General features: G+C 38.9%; 1 protein-coding gene across 21 annotated transcripts in view; it reads right to left on the bottom strand.

The window, feature by feature from the left end:
• Nucleotides 1-22,267, bottom strand: part of IQCM (IQ motif containing M) — a 674,133-nt gene that overhangs the window by 535,632 nt on the left and 116,234 nt on the right. The window contains exon 1 of one of the 21 annotated variants that reach the window (XM_045056880.1): nucleotides 12,292-13,744. The exons of the other annotated variants lie outside the window; for them this stretch is intronic. Coding sequence (XP_044912815.1) covers nucleotides 12,292-12,463 — 172 coding nt within the window. The 5' untranslated portion in view covers nucleotides 12,464-13,744. Of the gene's footprint in view, nucleotides 1-12,291; nucleotides 13,745-22,267 lie in introns of those variants that run through there. 21 annotated transcript variants of the gene reach the window in all.

Here is a 22,267-nt window from a genome sequence, read left to right as displayed (position 1 = left end):
GATTTAGCCTCGGGTTGGGATAGAGCCCTGTGTTGGGACTGTGGGACTGAGCCCCATGTCAGGCTCCACACTCAGTGTGGGGGATTCTCTCTCTCCCTCTCTCTGCCCCTCCCCCATTCGTACGTACATACGTTCTCTCTCAAAATAAAATAAATATTTAAAATGTTAGCATATGAGAGAATTAATTCATAAGATCCTAACATTCTCTAGAACCCTTTCTCTATTTCACACCACCACACGCTACTTCATAAGCTGAGAGTGTCTTTCTCATGTATAAGCACAAGACAGACATATTCCCAAATGCATGGTATTTGTGAAGAATGTGCAAAGCTGGAGAAGTCTCCAGTCTTCCAGTCTTTTTCGCACTCTACTATCAGTACAAAAACATTTTATCAGGGGTTCCAATATATGTATAGTTGTTTATCTATAAATTACGCTGGCATTCTGCTTTATTAACTGTGTACATTATAAAACAAAAAATAGACATTTTAATCAGAAGATACAGAAAAATATCAACAGAAACTTCTTACACAACCAGGTATCACATTGCTCAACCCTTGGAATAAGCATTCCCTATTATAATATCAATGGATCAGAGTACGGGGTTGGCAAACCACAGCCAGGGGCAAATTCAGCTCATTATCTATTTCTGTAAATAAACTTTTATTGGAACACAGGCACAATCACCTGTTTACCTACTATCTATGGCCACTTTCGTGTTACAAAAGCAGAGTTGAGTAATTGCGACAGGCAACACATGGGCCACCAAGCCAAATATTTTTACTATTATCTGACCTTTTACAAAAACAGTTTGCCCTGCCCCCCTGCCCCATCAGGATTAATTTTGAAGTATCTAAGGATGGAGAGTTCTACAGATACAGCAATAAGACGGAGCATCTGAAATGGAGAAAAAGAAAAAGGCAGAAGTGATGAATCGGCTAGGGAGGGCAACCAAGTTGCAACACAGACAAACGAGAAGAATTCTCTACCAGAATAAAACTGACCGCAGCATCAGAGAGTATGAACGCAGAACTTAAATACTGGTGAAAACAAAACACAAATCAAAGGTATAGAGGAACAGTTTATTTTTTAAAACTGGTATTTCTTACAATACCCCCACGAAGGTAGGTAACTTCTATCTCAGCACAACTCTGGTTGGCATACCTTTTATATCTACGTCAGCACTTGCCACAAACTTCAGATTAGGGCCCACAAAATATTTAGGATATCAATGGTTAAAAAGTTTGGTTTAACATGAAGAACGAATAGCACAAATTCCAATTCAAATCTCTCTCACACACACACGCACACACATAATTCTAGTCCTCGCATCCTCTAGCAAGTATCATAATATTCCCTTAGCTGTGACAGGGGGTTCTCTTAAATATGCTACTAAAGATAATTGTTGGAATATGGAGAGTGAAGGCATTCATGTCCCCCATAATATCCTTCCTTTATGAAGCTTTCTTAAAGTCAATGCCAAAGATCCTAGCATTTATTTATTCTGCAATAGTAGTTTTGACTTTCCCAACTAGAGAGGACAGAAATGACAAAATAAAGATACCTGCTGTGTTTTAGTATGCCACATGTGCCTTAGAATGGGCCTGTGGTAATACACCCAATAAATAATTATTGATTGATTCCTGAGAGGTTATCTGCAAACTGTGTTGTTCCATCTCATCGCTTTTATTATAAAACTGAATACTCTTTTTAAAAAAATGTTTCAGGATGAAGTGGAAAGAGCACTGGACTAAGTGTCTTAGAAATTTAGTTCTAGTCACAGTTGGTGTGACAAACTAGCTTTGTCACACACTGACTTGAGCAAGTCACTTTATCGCTTTTGTTTCTCTCTCAGCATAATGATGGGTTAGAGCAGCTGACAACTAATACCTTAATATTTAGCTCTAAAAACCCTGTGAAAAGATCACATTTAAAGATACAGCAAATCATTTTAAACCATGTTATTCAGGTCAGGTGTTATAAAATGGCAGCTGGAGAGCTGAATCCAGACGCAGATTTGGCCGGGATCGAGGGGCGTGGGGAGAGGTTTCAATGTTCAAGGTATTGAATCAGAGTGTATCTGGATGGGTGTGCTTTCTCTAGCTTGCCATAGACACTATTCCTCCCATTGATCACACTGGCTATTTTATAGTTACCTGCTGATCTCAGAAGGACATTTAAGTTTGTACCCCATGACTTAAAGCAATTATAATTCTGTTGTTATTTCAATACCTAGGATGATGAAAAACAGAAGTACTATTGTTACCGGACAGAACTTTAGAACACATAATGAGAAGGTACTAAGCTTCTCCCAATATCCTTGAGTTCTTCTTCGTTCAGAAGGCAATGTAGAGCGTAGTGACAAAAAACTCTGAATTTTAGATACAAAAAAATCTTGGTTTCGGCTCTTCTGTTTACCACTAATAAGACCTTTGACCTTGGGTGGCAATTCGTTGGGGCTCTCTGGACCTCTGCTTTCTTACTGGTAAAATGGAGGTGGGGTGGTTAGACTAAATTGTGTCTGATGTACATTTTATCTCTGCAATTCTGCAATTCTATGAACAGTCAATTTCATTGTTTTGACCTTATTTCCTAGAACTTTGAGGAAGCTACAGGCCTTTAGAAATAAACAGATTTATCTAAGCTAAAAGGAGGAAAAGACGCAGGAACACTCTAGTCTGATAAAATCAAAATGCAGCAATAGATGAAAAGGAGGAGTCATTTCCTGCAATGCACACAGCAGTAAATAAAATAATGGAGAAGCCCTCACTAAAACACACAGCCAACAAAGCCTAAAAATTCTTTAGCACTAATACAAAAACAGGTCAATGGTAATAACATTAGACTATGAATTAAAAATACTGCATTGTAGTCCCTGCTGTGCTACTTATTTGTGACTTTAGCTTCTTATTTAAACACATTGAGCCTCAAATTCCTTATTTGCCAAAAGGAGGGAACGATAGTGTTTTGAAACTACAAATACATGTGCATAGAATTTATACAAGTTACAATAGACACATATTGTTGGTAAGATAATCGTCTAGAGTTCCTAAGGGCTAGAAGAGGCAATCTGCCATGGGTCCTAAACACACTGAAAATCATACTGGGTGACAAGAATGCCAGGTTCTGGCTGTTCTTTGCTCTTTACTCAGACTGTTTCTCAGGGTTGTGTTTGCAGCCAGCCAACCTTGAGGAGTGAGGTAATGCCTCTCCCAAGACAGACAGCATGCTTCCTCTAAAAGCCATAGATTCCCTCAAGCTCACATCTCTCAGCTGTAACCCAAACCCACCATGGGAATGGCAGCCCTGCATGTGGCTCCCATGGGACTTGAGGGGAAGGGGAAGGGGAAGGGACGTGGACATGAAGCTCAGCTTGCATGCTCTAATTTGAGTAATGAAGTCCTTATCTCTCTCTGACAGGTCCTGATTCTGTCTTCTGCCTATACCCATGAAACCGTATCAGGCTAACTTTTTAGCTTGTAATTAGGGAGAAATCCCAGACCTTTCAGAGACCTTATGAAAATGCTTGAAAATCCATGATTGCTGTATGAACACAAATTAGAATATTTCATATACATTTCATTTCCTTTTCTTAATAGAAATCTAAGGTAAGTTTATTGTCTACTCTTATGAATAAAGAGTTCTATATTTTAATCTACAACCAGGAAGAGAATTTGTGTGGCGTTTGTGATCTTCCTTATTCCTTATCTCACAAATTGTCCTCTGTTAGGTAATTTACTACACTACCATCAACATCCCATCCCGCCAACCACTCAACATTATTGATGACAAATGCCAGCACCTCACCTCTTTCTTCTTTCCTTGGTCAGAATTTTCCTGCCCTCAAAAGCTAAGATCTTTTAGCCTGACTACCAAGGTCCTGATCCGAGCTAATCCCAGATCTGCCACGCTAATTACAAAGCAAGTTATTGTAATGGTATCCAGCACCAAGACCCAAAATATATCCTTTTTGTGGAAACTTTACAAATGATATTTCTGTGCCTTAATTGCACTTGAAATTGTTACAGAAAAAAAATAGGTATAGCTGAAAAGACCGTAAAATTGCTTAGGATTGTAGACAGGAACTTGGAGATTTAAGTGCCACCTCTACTATATTTTGTCAGAATATAAATATAATTGCAGGTGCTCAGAAAAAAAAAAAAAGACAAGTATACCAATAAAAATCTTACATGCTGAACGCCAGGAAAGCAATAACACTTCTATTATAAGCCATTTTATGTGATAATTGCCTTTTGAGAAATAGGGATAGGGATATTATCACTAACAAAAAGGCTTTAAGGAAATGCAAATTCCTGATTAGGATCATTTTCAAGTGAAGTAAACAGCCATTTGTAAACGATGATTTCTTTCTCTGTTTTCTCACCAGCTCTTAGCTTTCCTCACATTTTATACCATCACTTGTTTTAGGTAAAATATTTCAAACACCTTGACATACTTTCTCACCTTGCATTAGGAGTCCTATTTTTCCTGTGCCTAAAACTAAGTGTATGTGAACGGACAGAGGATGTTCGCCAAACCACGATATGCTGTTTGTCCTCAAATGGATTTGGCAGTCTTCTTGTTGTTTATCTACACAGACTTGCCAATGGCATTAAACCACCAGACAGAACAGGAATCTGACTCATCTGCGGCGAATCACAAGGCTCGAGGCTGTAAAGCTGACCAGTTTTGTGACTGGTTGCAGACACAGAAACCAAGGTGAAACAGAGGATGGAACCTGGCCCCACTCCTAATTAAGACACTTCTGCTAAAACCCTATTTCCCAGTACACTTGATGCCAACAACATTTGTCACAGTTGCTCCCTGGCAGTTTATTAAGTAGTTAACGTTTTATTAAGTCTTGAAAACCACATGATACACGAAATTCTAAAACTTAGACGATACACTTGGGCACCAACATAGCTTGGCACCAACATAGCTCGAACACATTTACGTAAAACTAGAACATTAGTTTTCAAATAAACGCCAGGTAAATGGATCATACTAAGCTTTAGATGCCCTACCCAGTGTAATGTTTGAATGTGATCTGTTGACTGAGGAGGAGAGGGAACACAGACAACCCACTCAGATTTCCAGGAAAATTTTCTTTTTGCAAAAACGCTTTGTAACTGCTTTGTAATAAGACAGCCATCGGCTCTTTTGTATCAGCATGTACGTTCTTTTCTTATGTTAGTCTTTCAATGAGCCTTTAATAATGTACCTGGTATTTTATAGTTTATATTTTCGCATAGAAATCTTATTTGGTCCTCACAGCAATCTAGTCAGCAGGTATTTTTATCATTGTCATCTAACAAAATAGGAAACTGAGCATGCAATCAATGTGTTAAATAATTTCACCGAGATCATGTAGGAAGAGAACGAGACCTTGAGTTTTTTGTTTTCTTTCTGAAACTCAGATTCTTCCCCAAGCAGATGCAGATTAGACTCCCATTATCATCCACGGACAGACCATCATTCTGGACTACGTTCAGAGTATGGAAGCGCCATGGCGAAGTCTTCTTGTCCCACCCTCTCAGACCACTGAAGCTGCTCCTTTAAGCAGTGCAAATATTTCCTCATGGACAGGATGTTCATATCAGAGCTACAAACACAGTAACAAATCTAGGAAGATGTGAAATTCACTCTAGGTGTTAAGAGAATAAAATTTGGAGGCCAACCACCAAAAGAGTACAGCCTCTAGTTACAGTGACAATCAAGATTCGAAAAACATTCCTTTGTCAAGGAGGAAGAGAGACCCAAATCTGTAGATCTGGACAATTAAAATGTCTGTAGGAAACAAATGATTAGAAAAAGCGTACACCCATTTGATTTTACTGCTTATGCCATAAAACTTAAAACTTTTTTCCAAATGTAATTATGCCTATAAGTAAATGAAATCATCTGCAAAAGGCAGATTTGAGCAAACTGGGGTTTCAGCTATTGTGATTTTTTTTTCTTTAAACAAGGCAAAGGCACTATGTACAAATTAAAATCAGCCTTCATTTAAAAGCCAGGCAAAGAAATGCCTTGGGCAGTATAAACTCCATGTCTGGTGGTTCTAGCATTGGGTCCTAGAATTATAAGCATTATAGTGTCATTGCTAAGTTCTAACTACTCACATAACAATTTTACCTAAGAAACTGTCTAGGAACATCAAAAACACCTTCATAGCCATTTTGGGCAGTTCATTATTGTTGACCCAGCCAAGTAATCATGCCGTCAACTCTTTTACAGAGACAGTCAATCCTTCCCCATATTCTGGCTGCTCCTCCCACTCAAGGAATCCATCTGTGCTTTCATTGATGAATGTGGTATTGTTAGAGAGGATTTTTCTAGGTAGATTTAGAAACAGTCACCATTTTCACAATAAAAAGAAGAAAAAAAAAAAAGCAACTGCCAAAGCTCATCCCAAAGCTAATATTCTCACCTTTAAAATATCTGTGTAACATGAGCTGTCTTTTCATTTTTACTAGCAAAAATAGATTCATTTCCTAGAATTTCTTGAGTCCTCTAATACACAGCACAATATATCCATCCCTCAGATGTCATTTCTTTTTCTGGTGAAATTTCTAAAATGCATCAGGTCTCTGTGGCTTTGGTCAGACAGGAAGGTGAACCCCGCAGCAGTACTGGAATATTTTGCTCCTGATCCATACAATCAGTGCTGAATTACCTAGTGGTTTCCACTGGCATTCTTTGTCTTCATCCACAGGATGCCTCTGTAAGGACCTATTGAAAATGATGCTGCCCCTTGGGAACATCTTTGGAATAACCAGGAAAGCCTACAATTGCTACAGGACATAAATGACAATGGCATGATTTTCATTATTATCTAAGATGAATTTGGGCACTTTAAATGTCACCCATCTTCTGAAAGATCATAACTCTGCATGAAAACACAATAGCTTTCCAAAGCAACAAGGAACAGATCAGTTTAATGAGGCAAATTGAGATACAGAGAAGAAAAGTGACTCACTCAAGGTATACAAGAAATTAGGATATCTAGCACCACTTCCATGCTCCCAGAGCACTTGGGAGACCCTCATTCCTCCAAGCACCCTAAATTGCTCCTAATGCCACTGAGAAAGAGGATGCATGAGTGGAAAGAATGCAAGCTTTAGAGTCAGAAAGACCTCAGTCCTGGTTCTGCCATTTGCTATCCATGACAATAGCATGGGCACTGTCTCTCTCTGTGCCTGTTTTCTTAACTATACAATGCAACTAATGACATGCCTATCTTGCAAGACATTGGATAATGCATGGCTTAATACAGTGTCTAATAAGTAGTAGATGCTCAATATATTTCGTTTCTTAGCTCCTCTGTTCTGTCCCCCATTATTTGGCTTGCAAAAGAAGAATAGTGGAAACATTTTCAATTTCTTAACACCAAAAGCTTCTGGAGATAGAGGTTTCCAAACTTTCATCAAGAAATAAAAAAGCAAAGGTCATTTATTTACCACGCTACAACCTCATATCTCAGTCTGTTTATAAATGCCACTTAAAGGCCACACTTAGTGGTTTAGTGTAGCTGGAAACCAAGAATTTAAGTAGAAAGTGCCATCAATTTAATCACACTGAAGTACTTAAAAGCACCTATTAAATATGCAATGATAACACATTATATGTCTTCATGAATGTCTCTACAGTGACTGCATGGAACACTTCTTAGATCCAACCTAAGTATAGTCAGAGTACTCATTGGACTTCTGGAATAGTTTTTTAAAAAATAAAGTGTCTCTAAAATAATGTTTTGATTCATTAAGTGCAATGGGATCAAAACCAGATGGACTTGGCAGCAGACTTGTTCCCCTGGTTCTCAGGCTGTTTCAGAGCAGTGCCAGCTCAGAGAGGAGATGATCAATGTCACACATTCCACACTTCAGGCACTAATAGATCCTTGGCTCCAGGTTTCCCAGTGTTCAGACGGAATGCCAGAACACACGTGCTGTGACAGAATCATTTTGGAAGCATCCATGCAGACCACAGAAATGAATAACTGCTTTGGGCACTGAATAGCTCGGGCACCAGCTGTTTCACACTGGACAGTGATTAGGATCGATCTCTTTATTCTGTACAGTAACTGTCACACTTCACAAACACACACACATACACATTAGGTCTTCCTAAGGTGTAACACAGGGATCAGCACCTTGTAACAGAAGTATCTGGGGCGCCTGGGTGGCGCAGTCGGTTAAGCGTCCGACTTCAGCCAGGTCACGATCTCGCGGTCCGTGAGTTCGAGCCCCGCGTCAGGCTCTGGGCTGATGGCTCAGAGCCTGGAGCCTGTTTCCGATTCTGTGTCTCCCTCTCTCTCTTCCCCTCCCCCGTTCATGCTCTGTCTCTCTCTGTCCCAAAAATAAATAAAAAACGTTGAAAAAAAAATTAAAAAAAAAAAAAAAAGAAGTATCAACTCAATGGTAAGTGGAATTGTTTGAAAAACCACCAGGCTTGCCTAGAGCTGGTTGGTGAGTTACACATGCACTCATACTTACACCTTTCATCCCATTATCCAACAAATGTGTATGGACTACTCCTCAGGTTCTAAATGAGCCCATCTTTCTGCTTTTCAGGCACTGAGAATATAAAAGCAAACAAGAGAAATAAAATCCCTGCCCTTCCCACTAGTGGGCTTACTTTTTAAAGTGAATTACAGATCAGTTCATAGGCAAACCACTCCGATGGGAGATGTTCTTGGAGCTATCAATTGGAGGAATACCTAACACTCCTCTAAAATGATAATAACACTGTCCACTCATCTTGGAAGACTTTTGATGACTTACAGAGCCTAATTAATCAGGATCTCTGCAGTAGAAAGCTATGAAGAAAGATTTTTTATTTTAAAGTTGGTTGGTCTCGGGGAGCCTGGGTGGCTCAGTCAGTTAAGCATCCAGCTCTTGGTTTTGGCTCAGGTCATTATCCCACAGTTCATGAGTTGGAGCCCCATGTCAGGCTCTGCGCTGACAGTGCAGACCTGCTTGAGATTCTCTCTTGCCCCCTCTCTCTCTCTGCCCCTCCTGCTCTCTCTCTCTCTCTCTCAAAATAAATAAACTTTTAAAATAATAAATAAATAAATAAAATTGGTTGGTCTGAAAAGTAACTTACCCTGGTATATTCTGATACAAATTAACTAAATCAGGGTTGTAAATGGCCTCACCAGAAGAAATCAAAAGAAGTTTATAAAGATATTCACTGGCCAACGTTTGCGCATAGTCATAGTAACTAGCAAATATTAACTAGATTATAGGATTATCTTCTATTGCACTTCTGTTAAAACCGAAGATAAAATTACAATAGCAAACAAAATATGTTCCTTTAACTGCAAGAATATTTTTGCTTAATACAACAAATCCTGCTTTTCTCTATCTGATCCCCTCCCCCCATAGAAAGATGACTTCTTTGGGGTTGTCTGCCCCATGCAGTCCCCTTCTCCCAAACCACTTTCTCGTCTATTGTCTCCACTAAGAGGTTGGGCCTAAATGGCCATAATGGTACCTTACCACCATCGCTTCTGCCCTGACTGTGCCTTTGGGATCACCTAACCGAACCTAGGTCTATCATATTGCTCTCCCAGAAATAGGAGCTTTAAGAAAATGAGTTAGATGTGTAGTGTAAACCCAAAACTTCATGTGGACTTAGGCCATGAGGCAACCATGTTGGTCTGTGTGTCTGATGAAAAGGAGAAGAGACTTAACTGTGAGGAAAAACAGAGGAAACAGTCCCACTGGGAGAAACAGGAGGAGAGACCAACTGGTCCTCAACAGCCTGAGAGGGCACCTCAGTTTCTGCTAGGCTCTCAGTTCTTACGAGGCTCAGCTGTATTTTATGTTCCCATTCCTTGTATTTAGCGAGGTCTGAAACTTGAAATACATTCCCTTTACTTGAGCTAGCCTGAGGTGGGGTCTTTGTCCTGTGCACCCCACAAACATATAAGGACAGGTGCAATTGCCAATTAAAATTTGACTCAGAATGACCTTTTATCACCCTCCTTCCATGCTGATAGTCAACTTTTTCTCTGAATTCATTCATAAACATTTATTGAGTATCTGTCAGGCTGAGGTATGGGTTATAAAACACTGAAAGAAACTACTGTCGACCCTCAAGGAACCACTGTGTCCCTGTTCACACCCTGGTGTGAACCAATCATCCGGCACTTGAGCTCCATTTGAAGCATCTGACTCTCTAATCACCGATTTCTACTTATTTAGGTTATTCCTCATTGCCAACAATTTTTGACCCCTACCAGGACCTATTATTCACTGATACTACCACCTTCCCACACTCCCTTGCCACCTTTATACCTTAGCCAGTTGCAATTCCAAGTCCGTCCCCATGCTCATTCTCTCACAGACCCTCAGCTCTTTTGACCCTCCTGCATTTTGTCATCTTCATTTGTGAAAACACAAAACCCTACTTGAATCTACATCTCTACCTCTTGTGTGGTATTTGCACCCTGCATGATTGATGTGAGAGGAGGAAACAAAAACATGATTGACCTCATTTCACATTCATGAACGAGAACCCAAGTGGGCCTAATGTATCCAGTAGTCACAACACAATTCCTTAGTCCATTCATTCTCCCCTCTCTGTTTCACATTTTTCTACTCTCTCTTCAAACCTTCAACACTTTCCCGACCATACTTTCAGCTGATATCCTTGCTTTCAATTTCACTGAGAAAACAAAAGCAATCAAAAGACACCACTGGGGGCACCTGGGTGGCTCAGTCAGTTGGGCGCTTCGACTCAAGTCATGATCTCACAGTTTGTAGGTTTGAGCCCCACCTCAGGCTCTGTGCTGACAGCCCAGATCCTAGAGCCTGCTTTGGATTCTGTGTCTCCCTCTCTCTGACCATCCCCTGCTCTGTCTCTGTCTCTGTCTCTCTTGGAAATAAACATTAAAAAAAAAAAAGACACCACCAAAGCTATCCTCCTGACCACATCTGTATGCATTCACTCTCTGCCTTTCCTTATTGCCAGTGAAAATACCCACGTTCCAATATAAGGCCAACCCCTCTATGTGTCCAACAGTTCTCCTCTACTCTCACCTTCTCAAGGACACTGCCCCAATAATTCCCTTCTCCTTGCTTTATTATAATTTTTTCCTCTTCTCTTGAATGTTCTCATCAGAAATGTTGTAATTTCTTTCATCTTAAAACAAACAAGTAAACAAAAATACTACTCTCTTGATCTCACCTCCCCCAATAGGCACCCAGTTTCTGTGTTCTCCTTTATAATAGAATTCCTTGAAATAACTCTTATATTTGTCTCATTTCTCTCTTCCCATTCTCTTTTGAATTGAACACGCTACTGAAACAGTGGGTGTTAAGGTCAACATTGACCTCCACATTGTTAATCCAATGTCAATTTTCGGTCCTCACCTTACTTGATCTATAAACAGAATTTGACAGTTAATCAATCACTCCCTTCTTGAAACATCCTCTTCACTCAGTTTTCAGCATATCCCAGTGTCCTTTTTGAGGTTTGTTTACTTGTTTTTTTCCTTCCTCATTTGCTGTTGCTTTTTCAGTCATCTTTGCTAGGTTCTCATAGACTTCTTAACTCACTCCTATGATATATCATATAGCCTTAGGGCATTAAATACTGTCTATAAGCTGAGGTATCCCAAAGTGATATCTGAGCCTATTCCTCTGCCATGAACTCCAAATCCAAATACCAACTTTCTATTCAATATCTTCACCTAGATGTGTAACTGATATCTCAGATTTTATATGACTAAATTTAAATGACTGAATTTCTGGTCATAAGACTCAAATCTGTTCTTCCCATAGACTTCTCCATCTTGCTAAATGGTGACTCTACCCTCACTAACTTGGGACAAAAGCATTTATGTTTCAGGTTTGTTTTGAAGTAGAACCTTCAATAGGAATTGATGATGAACTGCTCATCTCTGACTTTTTTCTCTCCAAAAACATCCAGTAATCAACTCATCAGCAAATCTTGTTGAAGGTTCCCAAAGCCTAAATACTTGCTATCACCCTAATCCAAATCACCATCTTACTATTTCTGTTTTATAACAGTAGCTTCTGAATTTCCTGCTTAACTTTGGGCCTCCACTGGTAGTGAATCCAGGTATTTTAGGGACTGAAAATTATAAAACTTGTGGGGACATACTAAAGAAAGTGTCTGTAAAAGCATAAATACAAAATGAGGTGTGAACGTGAATATTTAGAATTAGAGAAGGTTATCACCATAAATAACAAATTCTTAAAGCTGACAAGTAATCACAACATCATAAAATCCAGATAAATAACAGTATTTTTGTTAATTACCTACCAGAGATACCACTGTAATACCTTTTACCTCCTTTTTTGGCTCTGTATTCCTTGATTATTGCTTCATATAACAAAAATTTCTTATTTTCCATAAAAAGAATAGAGAGAGAATTCAGTCTTTCTTCTATCATGATTGATCCAACTTTTAAAAAATATTCATGGTTAGGATACATAAATATATAATTTTACCTCCATTATCCTGTGGGCCCTGGGGAAACATTGAAGGATTTTTGAAAAAAAGAGAGTGTAGGATTTGCATTTTACAAAAATCACTCTGGCATAAGTTTTTTTTAAAGATTGAATCAGATTTTGACCAGAGGCAGGGAGACAAGTTAGGGGAGCGTGTTGATAATGTTAATAATGTAGGCTCGAAATGACCAAAGACTATCTCTGACTGAAAATGGGATTATTGTCTTAACAGTATTCTTTAGTTTACGTGGAGGTCAGTGGGGAAAAAAAAAATTCACATTAAAATTTGTAAAAAGAGAAGACAATTAAGTTAGCCTCTGCTGATTTCTTTTACACATATATCAATCTCAGAAAGGTATTATCTCTGAAAGACAACCAAGATCTTAATAAGATGTTCAACCTCAAATGTTGAAAGTTAACTCTACTTGATGTACTAATTATCCAGCAATCAGATCTGTGCCTGAAATAGGTTAAAGTAATAAACATGTTAGTGGTTGGGGTTGACTAACTTCCACACAGTAGGACAAAAATAATTATGGGTCTCTTGGCTAAATATAAGTCACTAAGAGGAAGGAAATGTTCCATGGCTTACATTTTTTTTTAAATCCCAAAGTACCCAAAGCAAGTAGGAAATTACATGCCACTCAGTAAAAGATTTAATTACCTTAACACCCAGTTTATGGCTGTTTCTTTTCCAAACCCTCCAAAACGTATGTAAACCTCAGACAATAGGCAAATCCTGCAAGTGGTAACATGGTGGCCTCTGACGATAGGAATCTGTATTACTGGGGAGCACACATATATTTATGTTTTCCCTTACTTCAGAGACACAAAGGAGATGAGGGTATGGCTAGACAGAAAGGCTCATGACTTTGGTTTGTGAGAGGCCAAGGCCTGCCTTCACCCTGTGCCCTTCCTCATTCTGACTAGAAGAGCCAAGCTGGGCTTGGTCCCTTCAGAGTGTCTCCAGCCTACAAGAATGGAGCAAGCAAATACACTCTCCTCTGCAATAGGTTTCATTAGAGGGCAGGTGTTGCTCTGTGTATGTGTAGGGGTGGGGTGGGGGTGGGGGGTGGTTAAGCCACAGGGCTACTTATCCAGTGCCATATTCTCCCATCAGTTTTCTCTGTAACAAAACGAACATTTTAATCTCCATTTGTCCAACTCCTGTGTCTTCCGCATTCAATTGGTTCTTAATTCAGAAGGGAAAAGACAGTTACTTATAACGCTGGACTCCCACCTTGAAAAATCTCCACCCCCCCCCCCAAAAAAAAAACCCCACCCTGCAATATGTATATTTTTTGAGAGAAAGAGAGAAAGGGAAAGTAATTTATGCTAAACTGAAAGCTTCAGGAGGTCAGGGGCCATGGTATGTAGTATCTAATTCAAGGAGGAGCTTAATACAATTGCTGAATAAACATATGGATGAGGAAATGAAAGTTGAAACAATTGACCTACTGATCACACTTTTGCACTCATTATAACAAAGAGGTTATTTTTCAATGATGTCTTGAAACCTACTTTTGGAAGGACATTATATTAGTTCTATATGACTGTTATAACATATGGTGGCTTAAGACAACAGAGATGTGTCCTCTCACAGTGTGGGAAGCCAGAAGTCCAAGGTCAAGATGTCAGTAGGACTCCACTCCTTCAGTCTCTACAGGCAAATCCATTCCATCCCAGCTTCTGGTAGCTGCCAGCCGTCCTGGGCCTGTGGACATATCATTCCGATCCCGCTTCTATGGTTACTCTGTGTCTCCTTTTCTATGTGTCTAAAATCCCCCTCTGGTTTTCTCCTATAAAAACACTTGTGTGGCATTTAAGGCCCACTGGAATAATCCAGGATAATCTCTTTAGCCCAATATCCTTAACCTAATCACATCTCGAAAGATCCTTTTTTCTGAATAAGGGAACATTTATAGGTTTCAGGATTTGGAATGTGGTATCTTTGAGTGGCTATGATTCTGCCTGTTACACACACCTTAAGTGGAGTTTTTCCTACATTGACTGGATAAGGACGGTGTTTCCATCAGACTACCAAGAAAAAAAAACCAACAGAAAACCAAATACCTTAAAAGGAATCAAAGAAACTGATGAGTGTGAAAGCTGAGATGTGAATCTAGGGAGTTGAACTCCCATGTTCCAAGCCACTGAACTATCTGCCTTCTCCAAAGGGCAGAGTTCACTGATTCCCATAAACTGGGAAATCCAGGTAAAGTCTGTCTTCATCAAAGCTTGCATCAGAGGCTTAAACAATGTCATCAGGGCTTATTTATCTGCATCATTCAGCTTACTCTTCCACGTTGACTCTACTCTAGAATTCCTGTGCTATATTCTCTGGTACCTCCAGGCTCACATCATTCTTCCTCCTTTAAGCCCAACCATTCCACCCATCACTGTGGTCAGGAGAATAAGCTCATCTCTTTGTGCCTGAATCACATGCCAAGCCTGGGGCTAGACGGTGGGTGACAGCCCTTTCTGCACTGCACAGACTCAAAGTGGGAGGAAATGTTTCTCCAAAGTCAAACCTGAGAGCTGTTACCAGAGGTAAGGTTAAAGGATGCTGTGAAGTCAAAAGCAACAAAGGTCCACTGAAGATTTTCACTGCAAATAGGAAACTACTCCTAGGAAGCAAGGACTCTCATTTTAGTTCCTCAGGGAAGCTGGTATTACTTACTCCTACAGAGAACTTATGTACAAATGACTTAGGAAGAACACTAGCCCACTGTAAAATATTTCACTAGCCTCAGCTCTCCTCTGCTTGTATTCCTTGTCAAATGCAAAACATAGAACAAATGTACTTAATCATAAAACCTCTGCAAGTCACTACTCTACCCAAAGATTTCTGTAATTCCCTAAATTATCCTCTGGGCTAATAAAATAGTAGAAGGCAAATGGTAAAAAAAAAAAAAAAATGCCTTTCAACTGTTTCTAAATCCTTTGTATTGTTTAATAATTTTTATATTTAAGATACTATTACTTTATTAAAAGTTAATGAACTTTATGACTAGTTAAATGTAATAAACCATGTTCCTATAGAGCAATGAGTCTCCTATCTTAGAGTCTCCACGTTGCATCTATTTCAGAACTTACCAGGTCAGCATAAAAAAAAAAGAAAGAAAAGTATAAGGAAGAAAGAACTGTGTTCAAGACATGTGTCACTCAAATATATAATTTGCTAATCTTAATCCTTAAGTCCTTTCCTCAAGAGCATAGGCAAGCAAAAGAAAATTACTGACAAGAAATGGGAAGAAACATAGCAATCTAAACCAGAAAGAAACTAAGAGAAGCAGAGAAGCGGTTGCAAAGTTCTGTGTGATTATCCCAAATTTATTCCCTCATCTAGAAATTCCTCAAGTAGAGTCTGTTTTCATATGTGGAGGAAGATGCTTCAAGTTCCAAAGCTCCAAAAATCAAATTATTCTGTAATATAAAATTCAATATAATCTTCCACCTCATTTAAAAGAGCCTCTAGATTCCATGTTTGTTATATATTGTTATGGAACTTGGCCTCAAATTCTTCTAAATAATTTTGTAGGAATGAGTAAAAAACAATTTTAATATATTTGTTGAAATCATATATATATTTAAAATCATTAAAACATAAAACAGAAGATTTTATATACATTGATGATCAAAAAAAATTGTTTGGTAAGTTTTCACAACTGAGAAGAAAATAAATCAACATAGCACAAAGTCATTTTTCCTGATAGGTTTCTCCAGTGCTTTCCAGCCACATAGTTATTTTAAAGCATTATTAAAATTCATTCTGCCTTCATTTTATATTTAAAGGAATATTTGTTTGGAGACCAAAGAATACATACACACATAAAAACACATACACACACGAACATACACACATTTACTCCTTTCCAAACTGGTTAAGGAACAATCCAATATTGACCTTAAATATATTTGCTTGACATGAATATCAGGAGAGCTCATTGAGTTTAATTAATCTGTTTTCAAATTTAAATGACTCAAAGTTAAACTTAAGTATTTTTTTGTTCCTAAAGGAATACATAAATGAGTGAAAACTATATAGTAACTATAGTCTAATATTTTATATTACAAAACCAGATTTTCACATGTGACTTCTAATTATCAAGATTCATAAATTGTTGGCAGCTTGACAGTACAAAATGGTTAAGCAGTACTGTAGAATATCTATATAGTCAAAGAAGAAATCATTTTATATTTTTTCTGATTTTGCTCTATGAAAAAAAATATGGGCATTTATTACATGTAAACACAGAGAACATATTTACTAAAGATACTTGATATTATAATTGTTACAGTGTATTTTTATTTTTTTATTTTTTTTAATATTTATTTATTTTTGAGAGACAGAGCATGAACTGTGGAGGGGCAGAGGGGGAGACAAAGAATCTGAAGCAGGCTCCAGGCTCCAAGCTGTCAGCACAGAGCCTGATGCAGGGCTCAAACTCACGAACCGTGAGATCATGACCTGAGCCAAAGTCAGACACTTAACTGACTGAGCCACACAGGCGCCCCTATTACAGTGTATTTTTATTTTATTATTTAAATTTTTTTTAATGTTTATTAATTTTTGAGAGAGAGAGAGAGAGAGAGAGAGCGCAAGTGGGGGAGCACAGAGAGAGGGAGACACAGAATCCAAAGCAGGCTCCTGGCTCTGAGCTGTCAGCACAGAGCTCGACGCGGGGCTCGAACTCACAAACCGGGAGATCATGACCTGAGCTGAAGTCGACTGAGCCACCCAGGGGTCCCTATTTTATTTTTTTTTAATTTTTTTAAAATCTTTATTTATTTTTGAGAGAGAGAGAGAAAGAGACAGAGAGAGAGAGAGCATGAGAAGGGGAGGGACAGAGAGACTGGGAGACACAGAATCCGAAGCAGGCTCCAGGCTCTGAGCTGTCAACACACAGCTGGACGCAGAGCTCGAACTCAAAGACCGCAAGATCATGACCTGAGCCGAAGTCGGACACTTAACCGACTGAGCCGCCCAGGTGCCCCCAGTGTATTTTTAAAGTTGATATCCTTGGATCAAATTCAAGGAATGTTTGGCCTCTTCTCATACAGATGTTTAGCTTATGGAAGATAATGCAGCTGATCTGTCAGTGCAGCATGAGCAAGGTACATGTATCACACACACAGGACTCACTTTTCTTTCTAATCTCACAAACTTTAATCAAGTTCTGGAATTAATACTGCTGATATCTTAGATCATGCTTCCATTCACACTGAAGTGAATATTAGGAATATGTTTAAAAAATAGATGCAAGTTACAAACTTAATATACACTTTTTGAGATAAGAACTTTAAGAAGTGAATTCCAATTTTAATTCAAATATAAACTCTAAGATCAGCACTTCACAGCTGTCTGGTGGGACACATGCAAAAGCTCCCAGTAAAATGTCTCTGGCTTCAACAGAGCCTATAATAGGATTTTCAGGAGGACCACTGTCATCCTTGTGCTCTTGATAAAACTTTCACTCCTTTCCCATATCCCTCACCCCCAACATCCTTGGCCTCGTGATCACAAACCGCTAAAGAAAACAATCCCCAAAAGGAGACTACCATTTGAACATTTTACCTGTCTTCCATAAAAGACCCTCTGAACTTGTCTTCTCATTCTTTGCTTTTGACCTTAATCTCCACAGACCCCCACTGTTTTATCCTTCCTTGAATTGCCTCCCCAAACTCTTCACTGTACCCTAAGAAACCCCAGATGTTCATCAGCTGAACTGATATTCTAGCTATATTCTATGTTTGCACTGTCTTCTTGTTCTAACCCTTATTTTCCTAAGGGCACAACTTCTTCAACAGTTCTCTCACGGGGTAACCATTATTCTCTTTCACCCTTCCCGTAATCTAGGGCTAGAGATAAAGTCAGATTCTTTCTTAATCCTTACTGACACTTCCCAACTATTTCTCTTTTCTCTTAAAAAAAAAAAGGCGGGGGGGCGCCTGGGTGGCTCAGTCGGTTAAGCGTCCGACTTCGGCTCAGGTCATGATCTCGCGGTCCGTGAGTTCAAGCCCCGCGTCGGGCTCTGTGCTGATGGCTCAGAGCCTGGAGCCTGTTTCAGATTCTGTGTCTCCCTCTCTCTCTGCCCCTCCTCCATTCATGCTCTGTCTCTCTCTGTCTCAAAAATAAATAAGCGTTAAAAAAAATTTAAGAATTTTTTAAAAAAGGGGGGGCATTTTTCACAGAAAATTACCTTTCCTAGTCCGTGCACTTCCACACTTTCTCAGATTATGATTAACTCACTCTTCTCCTCACTCCTCAAAACACAACACTTCCCATCCCTTCCTCAAGTGAAGACCTTACTTCTAACTTCACTGAAATAAACAAACAAACAGTACCAATCCCACCATCTAATCTACCAATGAGACTGTCCCTGTGCCCATGGCCCTGTCTTTCTTCTAGGACAATGGATGAGATTTCCTTGCTCCTGTCTAAGGCATTCCTCCTCCTTTACTGAAATATGAGTAATATATTTCACACTCTCATGATTTCTTCCCCAGCTCTTCATTCTAATTCCTTTGCTGGGCACTTCTCTTCTTACCCTCTAAATGTCAGAAACCTCCAGGACTTAGTCCTTGGATATTTTTTCTCTACCTACATTTATTTATTTGCTGATATTATCTATGATTGTAAATTAAAATGATATCTATGCTGTTCAATGCAGTAGCCACTCACCAACTATAGCTACTGAGCACCTGAAATGTGGCTACACCAATTTCTAAAATATACACTGGATTTGGGGTATAAATGTAAAATAATGTAAAATACTAACAATTTTTATATTGACTATCGTGGCTATAATGAGTTAAATAAACCTGTTATTAAAATTAATTTTATCGGTTTCTGATTTTTTAGTTTATTTAAGAATCTCTATATCCAATGTTTGGCTTAAACTTACAACCCCAAGTCAAGAGTTACATGGTTTTTCAACTGAACTATCCAGGTGCCCCTTACCTATTTCTTTTTTATCTTTTCAATGTGGCCACTAGAAAGTTCTCAATCACATTTGTGGTTCATATAATATTTCTATTAGACAATATTGATCTGTACTTTAGTGACTCCAATTTTGAGCCCACACTTATACACTACCTATCTGACATTTTCATTTGTATGTATAATAGACACACTAAACATAATATCCAAACCTCAATTCTACATTTATGCCCATTGAAAACTGTAGGTCACTCTCCTGTCTCAGAAAGTGGCAACTCCTATCTTCCAGTTCATTAAGTTTTAAAGCCTAAGAATTATCCTTTCTTGACTCTTCCTTTCCCTCACATTCCATACTGTCTCTTACCAAATACTGACAACTCACCATCAAAATATTTTTTAAGAGGGTATTTTAAGAAAGTGAGCTCAAGGAACAGGAAAGAACAATGAGGAAATAAACAAGAAAGAAAGGTAATGTAAGAAACCTTTCTGAGTTGAGCATCACTACAAGAAACTGGTTGCTTAACTGTTTAGGACCTTCTGAGAAGTTTATATAGTGTAACTGAGACTGTTATCCCCAGGGAAAGAAAGGAGGAAACATTTACCCATTGGCTCTTATCCTCCCTTCCTTGTTGCTCATGTGCCAGTGTTGAGCCCATTTTTGTTGGTGTCCCAAGCCGGGAAGGAGTCAGGGAAGCCTGGAGAAGGAAGCAGCCTCTACTGCAGTAGCTGGATAAGAAGTAAATTTAAGAATATTTCAAGTGGTGTGTGAAAGGTGTTTGCCCCAACTATGGAAAGAACAGACTGTGCACATCTCTTTGCAACTCCCCTAATCAGTGATGTAACATTGGTAGCTTGAAATTGGCTACATTAAAGTATTTACACCATGGAAATTGGCAAAGACTATAAATCAGGCTTCCTCCCTCTGCCCCACCATAGCCAGTTAATAAACATTTACTAGCACAGCACTGACTACAAGGTCCTATTTTTCAGATAGCTGCAGGCTACCCCTCTCCAGCTCCTTCCCAGAACCGTAGCCTCATAAGTTCTTTTTGTACTTCTTTGAAATTATGTCTGTGCTTCCCTCCCTTGGGCCATTGCAAATGGTTTTCCCATGACCTAGAACTCCAAGCAGGAATTACTTCTTATCCTAGTAATTCTTCCTCATCTTTCATAGCTTAGCTCAATTGTCATTTCCTCTGGAAAGCCTTTGCTGACCCCAGTCCAGGCACCATTCATTTGTCATATACTCTCAACTGCATGTAAGTGATTATTTAATTGATAACTGTTTCCCCAGCTAGTCTCCAAGTTCCATGAGGGAGCAAGTTTCCCTTTTGTATTCCCCATACCAAGTTTTGCATATTTACTGAATATCTCAATCAAAATTTTTCAATTGACAGTTATTAGAAGCACTTTTACAGGGTTCCTGGGTGGCTCAGTCAGTTAAGTATACGACTTTGGCTCAGGTCATGATGTCACAGTTCATGGGTTCAAGCCCTGCATCAGGCTCTGTGCTAACAGCTCAGAGCCTGGAGCCTGCTTCAGATTCTATGTGTGTGTCTCTCTCTGTCTCTGCCCCTCCCTGGCTCATGTTCTTTCTCTCTCTCTCTTTCTCTCTCTCAAAAATAAATAAACATTAAAAAAAATTTAAAAAAAACAAAAGTTCTGAGTAACAGAAAAAAAAATTTTTTAATAAATAAATAAATAAATAAATAAACGATAAATACATAAAAGCACTTTTACTAGTCTCCCATCAATGAAATTGCAATTTTTTTAACAGTATTGAAAAAGAGTCCTCATAGTTGAAAATATGGGAGACATGTTGGGAAAAGAACAAAAGATATTTTTTGGATAAGCATCACTTCTGGCTATAATCCACTGAGCCAAATCTCAGTCACATAGCTCCACCTAACTGTAAGCGACATGAGAAATGTATGTTAGCCAAGTGCCCAGGAAAAAAAGGATACAGTAATAAGTTTGATAAATATCTAGCCAGTCTCTGCCACAGTCAGCCCTTTTGAACATCAAATATCCATCCATTCTTATTCCCTGACAAATACACTCTTCCTCTCCCCAAAGGAGATAACCTAAAGTTCAACCAAAGTACTACATTCAGCTCAGAGTCCAGAATCTCTGGCTATTTGAAGTCTTCTTCATCAGGTCCAGGTGTGGTTCCTTCTGGCCAGTAATAATATATACAAGATATATAAAATTATTTCCACCTTCCCCCAGAAGCACACAATATCCAGCATTGGGGCAGGTATAGGATAACTTCAGTAAAAACTCCATTCGTGAAAGAGATAAAGAAAAGTCACATAGCAATCACCAGACTAAAGAAGGTACAGAATCCTGCTGGGGAGTCACTGAGAGCCCCCCTAACCCAGAGGTGGAGAAGTTTTTTGAGTACACAATGATTCTGTCCTGGAAGTACACTCCCTTATTCTTTTTTATTTTATTTTATTTTTTTTTTGGTTCATTGTGGTCTCTGGATCTCTGGATCTACTCTGGGAAGATTTCTCTTTGCTTGTTAGCTACACCTTGCTATTGTCCTCCGTGGGGACTATACAGCTTTTGTGGGTCACTTCCAAATAAAGCCAGGTTATTTTACTTTTTTTTTTATATGAAATTTATTGACAAATTAGTTTCCATACAACACCCAGTGCTCATCCCAAAAGGTGCCCTCCTCAATACCCATCACCCACCCTCTCCTCCCTCCCACCCCCCATCAACCCTCAGTTTGTTCTCAGTTTTTAAGAGTCTCTTATGCTTTGGCTCTCTCCCACTCTAACCTGTTTTTTTTTTTTTCCTTCCCCTCTCCCATGGGTTCCTGTTAATTTCTCAGGGTCCA

This window comes from Felis catus, chromosome B1, assembly GCF_018350175.1.
Source record: "Felis catus isolate Fca126 chromosome B1, F.catus_Fca126_mat1.0, whole genome shotgun sequence".
NCBI classification, from domain to species: Eukaryota; Metazoa; Chordata; class Mammalia; order Carnivora; family Felidae; genus Felis; species Felis catus.
This window is presented reverse-complemented; position numbering and strand designations above follow the sequence as displayed.